Here is an 11339-nt window from a genome sequence, read left to right on the forward strand (position 1 = left end):
GGGGAAATAATACACATAACAATGTATCGTATATGCACATATTACTTTTTTACTTAACTGCACAGCACTAATAATGCTCCATAGTGCCTCCCACACAGTATAATGCCCTCATAGTGCCCCCACACAGTATAATGCCCCATAGTGCCCCCACACAGTATAGTGCCCCCACATAGTATAATGTCCCCCCATACACCGTATAATGCCTTCATAGTGCCTAAAAAGTAAAATAAATACTTACCTAGCCCTGTTCTGTCTGGAGGAGGTCCCTAAGCAGGTCACCACCGTCTGTGTATGGCTCAGCACGGACAGGCGCGATGATGTCACTGTATCGCAGCTGTCAGCACCAAGCCGCTCATAGCTGGCTTTACGTAGTGAATGGTGGAGCAGGGAGCTAAATGGTGGATCTGTAGACGTGTGATTCAGTAAGATAGCAGTAGTATAAGGTATAGGTACTCATGTCCCGGCTGTACACGCACTGCCTGTCATACACAACATATCACACAATGCAGCCCCCAAGCATAAATGTCACAGCCTCCATCATGGTATCAGACACTTCTTCATTATATCACACAGCCGCCATGTATATATCACATACCCCACATTACTCTACACTAAGTGACCTTCACTTTCTTGAAACCAATAGGTCACCATGCTCGGTCAGTGCCGCCATAAGGAATTTCTGGGCCCCATACAGCCAAGGAGTCTGGGCCCCTCTCCCTTACCGAGGGTTGAGGAACGGAAAGTGGTGCACTCACGTTTGTACATTTTGCGCGTTAACTGATTTTTGTACTGATGTCAATTACAGTGAACAAAACCATGGGTCAGGCACATGACCGGTTAATGCCTCGGATTTATTTAAATTCAGTCAAAACATATCCCACTGTATGACATACAGTGGGTTAATGTCAACATATAGAAAAATAGACAGCACGGCACTCGCCACTTACAAAAAAGGTTTCTTTTTATTCTATGTTGAGGCAGGCAACACGGGATCAGAAGACAATAGAGCCTATGACCGTTTCACATCCTCCAGATGCTTTATCAAGGCTTACAGTGGCTTATTTCACCCAGGGAATGGCCCTCTTCCTGATGTCCATATATAGACAGTGATGTCAGGAACTTCCCCAGTGCCAAAGTCCAAGGGCAGAGCGATTGCGATGCTCTGCCTGGGAAGCTCCTGACATTACTGTCCATATAGTGTTGTCAGGAGCGGTATACGTTTTTTTTGCGGGATCTCTCAGGATGGAATAGCAGAGTGTACTATGCTATTCCATCCTTCAAAAAAGGTATACTGCATTCACATGTGTTATGTAATTTGTAGTGAATTATCAGTACGCAATCTGCACCGAAAATAGGAGAGTTTTAGCCATGTGCCAATTTAAAAGCAAATTGTTCTTCTATTACTCTTCCAACCTCTATCTATCTATCTATCTATCTATCTATCTATCTATCTATCTATCTATCTATCTATCTATCTATCTATCTATCTATCTATCTATCTATCTATCTATCTAACCTATCTATCTATCTCATTTATATTGATATATAGTATAGTTTTAGGCTGGGGCTACACGGCGACTTTGGCGGTGACAGCGAGTTACGCTGTTTACGTAACTCACAACCATATAACCTTTTTCGTGGTCAGAATTCATCTCATTCAGCCGCAACACAGAGCAGCTGAATGTGGTTTAGGGGCCCCTGTTCTGGAGATAGGTGTGGGTCCCAGAGGTGGGACCTGCATCTATCTGACATTTATGACATATCCTGTGGATATGTCATAAATGTCTCTCATAGGAAAACCCCTATATTTATGATCATCATTTATATAATTAATGGAGTAACTCCAACTAAATTACATCATTAGTTTATTATCAATTACAGGGACAGTAACACCTTATTCAGACGAGCGTGTGTCACGGCCGATTTGCACCCGTGTGGGACCCGTTTTCACAAATCCCTTATAGACTTGAGTCTATTGAGGGATCCGTGTAAATGGACAAAAATTGGACATGTCCTATTTTTTCACGGGCTGCTCACGCGGTCCGTTAAAACAGCGGCCGTGTGAACTGCCCATAAAAATACATGCATCCGTGTGATGGCCATAAAAAAAACCCTCTGCCACACGGACGATTTAACCTGTCCACATCCCCTTCCCCCACCATTGGCACCTAATTGGGCAGTTCAGTAAGTGCAATATACATGCTACTCAACTCAGGTTCCCTAATGTAAACGTATCCACATATATAGCAATTTCCTAATAGACTTCTATTATGGGAATCTCCTCTATAATGAACAAAAAGGATCCAACTATAGGACAGAGCACTATAATAAATCCGTTTTGCCCCAATTCCCTTTCAAACCGGTGAGCAGAATGCAGGCTGCCATTTATGGAGGTTTCTATTATTTGGTTGACATCACAAATGATATAGAGTGAATATAAAATACAATACTACAATAGTAACACTTAGAATGTCTGATTTATTAGAAAAAATATAAATTTGCTTTACACAAAATTTTGAAATAAAATAGGAAATTCTTTCCACAAAAAGACGCGGTTCATTGTCCATCAGTGATGCTGCGTTATAAATACATGCAAGAAGAAAGAGCGGGAATCACACAACTGCTATTTACAAGCACTCAGTCGGGTGTATGTCACTGATATCTGTAATATCACATATCGGCATTAGTAGCCTACAAAAAATATGCCGATATCAACCAGAAATATCAGCATTAAAGATCATCGCCACCTACAATGAACAACTCACCTGTAGATATAAACCCATGTGTAAAGTCTAATAATATTCTATTTAGTAGACTTTTAGTTATATCTAGTTCTAGAAAATCTGGGTGACAACCAATATTCTCGTTATTGCAGCTTCCACCGGGTTGTCACTCAACTCCTGAATGGCAGATCTGCCTAGGTAGCAATTTTCCCCATATTACTGCATAACTAGGTAGATTTGCCATTTAGGATTTTTGGAAAAAAGGATGACAACCCTGTGGGAGCTACAATGACGGGAATGTTGGTTGTCATCCAGCTGAAGTGGACATCTCAGATATTGCTCTGATTTGAGGTGGAAATTCTCTTTACACATTATCAACCACAGAGAAGACTTTTTGGCTGAAAATACACGGATAAAAGATATTTCATGATTTAACTCTCAATCACACAATGGAAATCCTGCTCTATGTATTCAATAGCCGTATAACAATCCAGACATACTCAATATTAACTAAAAATATATTATCATTTACAATATTTACAATAAGAACAGTCCATGAATCACAGATCTTAAAAAAAAAGTTATATAAAAGTGTCATATTCACACAATCCTTGGTAGATTGTTTTTTACATTTGCAATATCTAAAATTTACAAAATAAGAAACACAATAAGAAATTCAAGAGGCTCCTCAAGATTATAAAGCCTATCTCCACAGAATTTAGTCTTGTTCCTGCACCTATTCCTCCGTGTCTTGCATGTTTTATCCTGGATCAGCATGAATTCTTATCCTATCCTCTATGCTGCCTGAGAGGGAGGGGCCTAAAACAAGCCTGTGCAGCATGGAGAGGCAGTATACTATACAGCAGATACAACTTTCTGTGACCACTACAGTATATGGTTTCTAGGAACCTGAAGTACCACATCCTGCAGAATACACTGAGGGGAGGACTGTATGACAAGAAATAATCATACATTCTGCAGATGTGTGTAGGTGTGAGTTAGGCATTAAAGTCCCATAATAGGTAAACTAATATATTCTCAGGCTGGGGAACTTGGCATTGTCAGTCTGGAGGAGGCTGGTGTCACGGGGGCAGTTATTATGGCAGACACATGTGTTAATGAACATCACTAGTTTCTTCATTATTCTTTCATTAGGACACCGGAACTCGACCTGGGCAGTCCTGGTGCTGTGGGGGGTGCAGCATCGCCCGTCAGTGCAGTCACCGCAGAACTTGGCTTTATAGCTGTGTACACTGATGCAATTTTTATATTCAAAATGGACGGCTGTCTCCGATTTCCTCACTCTCACACATCTTTTTCCTTTCTGGAAGAGAATGAAAGAATAAGAACTTTAGTAAAATATTCATTACATTGAGGAGTAAACAGAATAGTTTTATGCCGCCTGATCGCCATAATAAACATACAATATATCAATAAATTAGGGAACTGCATGAATAGCAATTCTTATGTTATTATAAAAATCCCTCGCTGTAAGGTAGGAGGTATCCAGATGCAAGACTGTAAGGAGTTAAAATCTATTAGGAGACTGTAAGCGGTTAATTACAGTAGTCTATATTCTGCAAATAACATATCTGTGACATTGAGGCAAAGCACTGGACAGGTCCACATCAATGCATTGTCTGTGAGCTGTAATTATATATTTCTAGCCATATCTCATATAACGGAAATAGCAAGATGATCTGAGCTTCATCCATCCCCATGAAAACGTGAGTTTTCTGTGCGAGGATTGTAGGTGTCATTGCTGTACATGATAATGACTGTATGCGGCCATGTATGTGTCTGTGTTCTACATATGAGGTGATGTCGCTTTACTGTACTGTACGTGTTGGACTTATGGATGTGAGAACAGTTGTCATGGTGGATAAATGACTAGATACCTTTTCTATAAGTCCCTGGGTCTCCTCATCACATGGTCGCACCATGCACAGGCGGATCTGTTTCTGCATTTCACATCGGCGATTACGATTCGTCACCCTGTATGAGTGCCCCATGCCACACGTCTTAGAGCAAGCACTCCACTCTGTCCTCTGCTCGATACAGTTGGTGCCCATATCTACTCCCAACGTGGCCTGAGGTCTATAAGCTGTGCAAAAAAAAAAAAATTGAGATCATGATCAATTATCTGAGACAAACTATTTATTCTATGACATTAGCATTAGTAAGACGTTTGTGTGTAAACTCAAAGTTTTTAAAGGATAAATCACCCAAACATGTGCCTCCAACCAGGGCCACCCGTAGATTTTCTGGACCCTCTGACATTTCCTACTATTGACCTGGGTGGGATTCAGGAGCCACAGAGGAAGAAGCTTATACAATTATCTTCTATGATTGGACAGGAGTACTTGCCCCCCTGATCCCCAGTCCATCTATTAAGCGTTCCCACAGTTACCCAGTATGTGTGGCCCTGCTATTTCTGACTTACAAGCTATATTTGACAGTTACACTTTTAATAATTCTACATGAAATGCTTTGTTAATGCATTACATCACTTATCTTATACTGATCCCGAGATATCCTGTATTATACTCCAGAGCTGCACTCACTATTCTGCTGGAGTAGTCACTGTGTACATACATTACATCACTTATCTTATACTGATCCCGAGACATCCTGTATTATACTCCAGAGCTGCACTCACTATTCTGCTGGAGTAGTCACTGTGTACATACATTACATCACTTATCTTATACTGATCCCGAGATATCCTGTATTATACTCCAGAGCTGCACTCACTATTCTGCTGGAGTAGTCACTGTGTACATACATTACATCACTTATCTTATACTGATCCCGAGACATCCTGTATTATACTCCAGAGCTGCACTCACTATTCTGCTGGAGTAGTCACTGTGTACATACATTACATTACTTATCCTGTACTGATCCTGAGTTACATCCTGTATTATACTCCAGAGCTGCACTCACTATTCTGCTGGTGTAGTCACTGTGTATATACATGACATTACATTACTTATCTTATACTGATCCTAAGACATCGTGTATTATACTCCAGAGCTGCACTCACTACTCTGCTTGTGGAGTCACTGTGTACAAACATGACATTACTTATCTTATATAGATACCGAGTTACATCCTGTATTATACTCCAGAGCTGCACTCACTATTCTGCTGGTGAAGTCACTTACATTACATTATTTATCTTGTACTGATCCTTAGTTAGAGTCTGTATTAATCTCCACCAGCAGAATAGTGAGTGCAGCCCTGAAGTATAATACAGGCTGTAACTCAGGATCAGTACAGGATAAGTAATGTAATGTATGTACACAGTGACTCCACCAGCAGAATAGTGAGTGCAGCTCTGGAGTATAATACAGGCTGTAACTCGGGATCAGTACAAGACAAGTAATGCAATGTATTTACAAGATTATTCAGAAATTAAATGTAAAATATACTGTATCCATATATAATGGTGATCAATTTCAGGTGGAGTTTGAAGGGGTTTATCCCACTAAAATAACTTTTCGCCTATCCACAATATAGGTGGAAAGTGTTTGATCGTGGGGGGGGGGGGGAACCCCCACTCATCCAGAGAATGGGGGTCCTGAATCCCTTGTTTGAAAGAAACGGCAGTTAGGCATGTGCGCTGCCACTTCAATTATTCTCAATGGGACTGCCGGAGATAAGCTTTGGATGCTGTAGGTCACTCGACCGCCCCATGTAAATTTCCTGGGAAACGTGATCTTTTTTTACTTTTAAGAATTTGGACATTTCTAAAATTAAACTATTTAAAAAAATAAATATCTAAAACTACATTGTAAATGCATACAGAGAGCAATATCTAACAAATTCTTACATCTAGACCTATATCTTACCAGCCATAGCGAAGCCACCGAATGCCACTTCTTCCTTTGAATCGCACACCCACTTCTCACAGCATTCCCCGGGGACAGCTACTTTTCTTGGGAAGGGGCAATCCGGTCCTGGGAGCTGTAGATCCAGATTACATCTTGGGACGCATCCAATCTGTCCATCCACACACTTGCAGTGGTATTTACAGCTCGGTTGGAAGGTTTCCTCGTTGCCGTACAGGGCCCCATTAAACACACATTTGCCTCCTTCGAGCACTAATATAAGAAAATTATAAAAACAATGAAGTTACAGAACTGATAAAGAAGTAAAACAGCAGCAGTTCCATCTAACAAAAATATATAAGAGAACACGTAACCGTTATACTGGAAATCATGTCTTATGCTCTAGTCACATCAAGAGCTGCATTTAAAATTCTGAAGGCCACCAATTGGAAAAGGGAAATTTATGGTATACAGTAGTTTAATCTCCCACAATCCTTTTTAGTCAAGCACCTACCCATGCATATGCCCACATCACTCTTCAGCTCTGCGTTGAAGTCACAGTATAGGCCCAGGTCTTCTTGACATGGCAGCACCTCAGAGCAGATCTCTCCTTGCTGCCTGGCACACACTGGACAGCAGGCACAGCCATCTAGCACAACTGGCACATCGAGAACACAATTTGGCGGTTCCTGTGGGCATGGTCCACACTGTGATGGGCATGTCTGAGAGATCACCTGCAGGATAAGCATAGAGAGAAGATATATGATGTTCAACCTCTACATTCTCTTATACATGTATATAAATATTACACATTAAATAAGGGTGGGGAATGGTATGGCCTGACCGCTGGAAAGTTTCTTTCTCCGTCTCTGCTGTCCGCACAGCGCTAGTCGAGATTTAAGTTTACGATGTGAGCAATTAACGATAGTCTGGTTGCTAGGGATATACTGTGTGACAGCTGCAGTATTTGGAGCTGTCAGGCAGCAAGTCCCTAGCAACCAGTCTGTCTCACATTAGGGTCTGTTTACATACAATTTTTATGAATATTGTGTAAAAAATGTGACTCAGGTAAATGTACCCTTACTCTGGTCAAAAGCTCAAGGCTCAATTGCATTAAGCTGACGGCTGAGAAAGGTCAAGGAGGTTTGGCACAATTAAAATCAGACTTTCCTCTAACTTTCCTCTAACCCTAAAGTTCTACAAGAGTCATTTAAAGAGTCATTTAAATCTGTATTCAGTGGGCTCCCTCTAGTGAATGCCAGAGGCCTCCAAAATTTTGTAATCTCAGAGGACCTGTTGCCTCTGCTGACATTTGTGTTTTAGTAAATACTTGTATTCCCCATGCAATCACAATTCTGGAGTATATTTACATAGAACTCTACATTATATTGTTCCTCTGTTATTCCTCCTACACATTTATGAACCAGTTACCAGTTGGGGGTGTGTCCCTGCACAGTCTGACAATGTCCAATCAGAGACACACCCTTTTGACAAGGAGAATAGTAACACCCAGTTGTCAATTTATTCATACATTTCTAGGAGGAATAAGAGAGGAACGGCACAACCCGTAGTTCTAAAAAAAAGATGCAAGGATTGTGATTGTATTCATTTACACCGACACGTCAGGAGAGCGGACAGGTTCTCTTCTGACCCATAATTTATTAACTATCGCACAATAACCTGTCAATAAATAATAAAATGTTGTAGGACCTACTAATATACTTAAAATTTCAACTTCATACCATTTTTTTTATATATTTGCTTTGCTGTCAGCGGATGGAAACTATTGTTTATTGTCAGGAACTCAAAACCATTTCTACCTAGTCTTTTTTACAACTGTGAGGGTATGTTCACACGGCTTATTTTCTGACTTTTTTGGGCCGTAAACGGCCGAAAAATCGGTAGCAGAACGCCTCCAAACATCTGCCCATTGATTTCAATGGGAAAATGGCAGTTTTTTTGAGCCGTTTTTCATTGACTCTATAGAAAGACAGCTCCAAAAATGGCCGTAAAAAAAACGCAGCGAAAAATGCGAGTTGCTAAAAAAACGGCTGAAAATCAGGAGCTGTTTTCCCCTAAAAACAGCTCCGTATTTTCAGAAGTTTTTTAGTAAGCGTGTGAACATACCCTTAGAGGAAAACGATAATGGAAAGATTTGCACCTCTTTGATATTTGTACTTATTCCTAGTTTTGGCCGCCATAAATACTGATACAAAATACTGAGAAAATTACTGGCGTGTGAAAGTGGCCTCAAAGGTTTAAAAAATGACTATTTTTTCCGGCCATAAGGAATTTGCGGTAAACACCGCAACATTAAAACCCTTGTGTAACCATACCCTAAGCCTTTGAATGTTTAAAGCAAAAACTTTTAATTCCCTGACAGCAAGTAGAGTTTTTGAAAAATGGAATGGACTTGAAACACAAAGGTGGAGACATCAAAACTGGTGCATGGGAAAAGTGGAGTAGTTGCTCATAGCAACCAATCAGGTCACTGCTTTCATTTTCAAAAGGGAAAATGAAAGGTGGAATCTGATTGGTTGCGATGAACAACTACCTCACTTTTGCCTTGCAATAATTTTGATAAATCTCTCTCAAAGAACGAGAAAGTTTTTAGAACTTTTTGTTATACAATTTGTAAGCGTCATCTACATAAAACCAGAAAACTCCCGGTATGGCAGCATACAGTGCGGTATATTGAGGTCTGAATATAATCATGATACACCTAATATCATCCTTAAAATAACAAAAATGAGATGATAAAATCCGTGAAAAATTATTTTATTGATGCTATAGTCATATTACCCCCATATAAGACAATGTAGCCTGAAATACTATAATACAGATTTCATATAAGACATATATAAGGACTTACTGTATGAACGAGCAGGAGTGAGCACAGGGCAGGCAGCAGGCTCCGTCCACAGATCATCATGTCCCAGTAGAAGAGATTTGCTGATTTCCAACTTGTAAGGATTAGTTTTCTGTATTTCTCATTCGCCTTCACCCTGTTCATATATAGGGCACAGCTACGACTGGCGCCATCCTATTGGTTGCACTTCTTGAGATGGGCTGTAGCTGAGATGATGACGATTCCCAAAAACTTTCCTCCCACTACCTTTCTCTAAATAAGCCCTGGGTAATGGACACTAGATGGCAATGTAATAGTTTTCCGGAGGAAAGAAACACATGTAATTCTTGTGAGAAGGAATGCGTTTTCCATCCTGCTCATGGAATTGATTTGTGTCAGAGGAACTGATTACTCATCTGAACATGAGGAATGCCTTCTGTAACCACATCTCCAGACGTCTCGTACAGTCTGAGGGGACGTGCAGGCGGAATCTACTGTACTCACATTGGGGTTGATACTGTTATATAATCTCTGGGCTATTACAAAAGAACATTCAGCCTCATGTCCAGGAAAATGATTGAGACTAGAGATGGTAGAGAGGTCCACCTAGTCTGCGGGTCCCTATAGTCTGCCGGATCATCTAGCCTGAGGTTCTCACTAGTCTGTAGGTCCCTATAGTCTGCTGGTCCCTCTATTCTTCCAATTCCTCTAGTCTGCCGATTCCACTGGTCTGCCGGTTCCTCTAGTCTGCCGGTTAATTTTGTCTGCAGGTCCCTCTAGTCTGCAGGTCCCTCTAGTCTGCAGGTCCCTCTAGTCTGCAGGTCCCTCTAGTCTGCTGGTCCCTCTAGTCTGCCAATTCCTCTAGTCTGCTATTTCCTTTAGTCTGCCGTTTCCTCTAGTCCGCCGGTTCATCTAGTCTGAGATTCCCTCAAGTCTGCGGGTCCTTTTATTCTGGCGATTCCACTAGTCTGCCGGTTCCTTTAGTCTGCAGATCCATCAATTCTGTGGCTCCCTTTTATCTGCAGATCCCTCTAATATTTGGGTCCCTTTAGTCTGCACTTTTTAGTTTTATATGTATTTTTGTAATATTTGCTAATCAGCATTTTGTATTAGAGGACATGAAACTGTACCCAGGAGCTCAGTGGGCTTAACGAAACAGAATAGAAAAACTTTGAAAAAAGTTGGATACACAGAATTAATACCTTTAAAATCGGAATGACCCAACTGGTCATAAGACGGCAGGAGTACAGTAGAGCCTAGTTGTGAACAAAATTGAAGGCATGGACATAATGATCGTGGTCGCAGGGGGTGTTACCATGACCAAGCCCGGAGGAAGAGTGCCCGCCAGCCCCGGGCCTCCGTGCGTGTGCCACTTACTATGGCAGAGCAGAGAGCCATTGGCTCCCTGCCCCACCACTTGCTCTGGTAAGCCACAAGCGGTTTTAGGCCTGTGGCCTACTAGAGGTCGGGTAGGACGCTGAGGACGTTAGCTTGACGTCCTGGTGCACGAGGTGCGTTGATGTCACTACAGCGCAATGCATGTAATGCATGTGCCGGGCAGCAGGCAGAAGACTCATCAGCTTAATATGGGAATGACGTTAGGTTTAATTTTTTTATTTTTGTTTGTGCAAAGGGGACACTATTAGTGAAGGGGGAATACTTCTATATGGGGCACTATCTACTATATGGGGGCACCTAACTGCTATATTGGGACACTATTAATGGGAGGCTAACGACTATATGGAGGCCTAACTACTAGATGGGGGGACTTTACTAGATAGGGACACCTAACAACTATATGGGGGCACTTTACTATATGGAGGCACCTACTATATGGGGGGCACTTTACTATATGGTGGCACAAAGAAGGACTACTACTATTATGTAGAGAGACATTACTACTGTGTGGGGAAAGTATTGTGGGACACTATGAGG

General features: G+C 41.3%; 1 protein-coding gene across 1 annotated transcript; it reads right to left on the reverse strand.

Moving 5' to 3' along the window:
• Positions 1-2458: 2458 nt before the first annotated feature.
• CCN3 (cellular communication network factor 3) lies at positions 2459-9584 on the reverse strand. The gene is made up of 5 exons (XM_075825799.1): positions 9429-9584; positions 7071-7290; positions 6578-6829; positions 4622-4827; positions 2459-4047 (listed from the first exon to the last, which is right to left on the reverse strand). Exons 1-5 carry the CDS (start codon positions 9567-9569, stop codon positions 3751-3753), a joined length of 1116 nt encoding a protein of 371 aa, XP_075681914.1. The 5' UTR covers positions 9570-9584; the 3' UTR covers positions 2459-3750.
• Positions 9585-11339: the final 1755 nt, after the last annotated feature.

The sequence above is a fragment of the Rhinoderma darwinii genome, chromosome 5 (assembly GCF_050947455.1).
Source record: "Rhinoderma darwinii isolate aRhiDar2 chromosome 5, aRhiDar2.hap1, whole genome shotgun sequence".
Taxonomy (NCBI): Eukaryota; Metazoa; Chordata; class Amphibia; order Anura; family Rhinodermatidae; genus Rhinoderma; species Rhinoderma darwinii.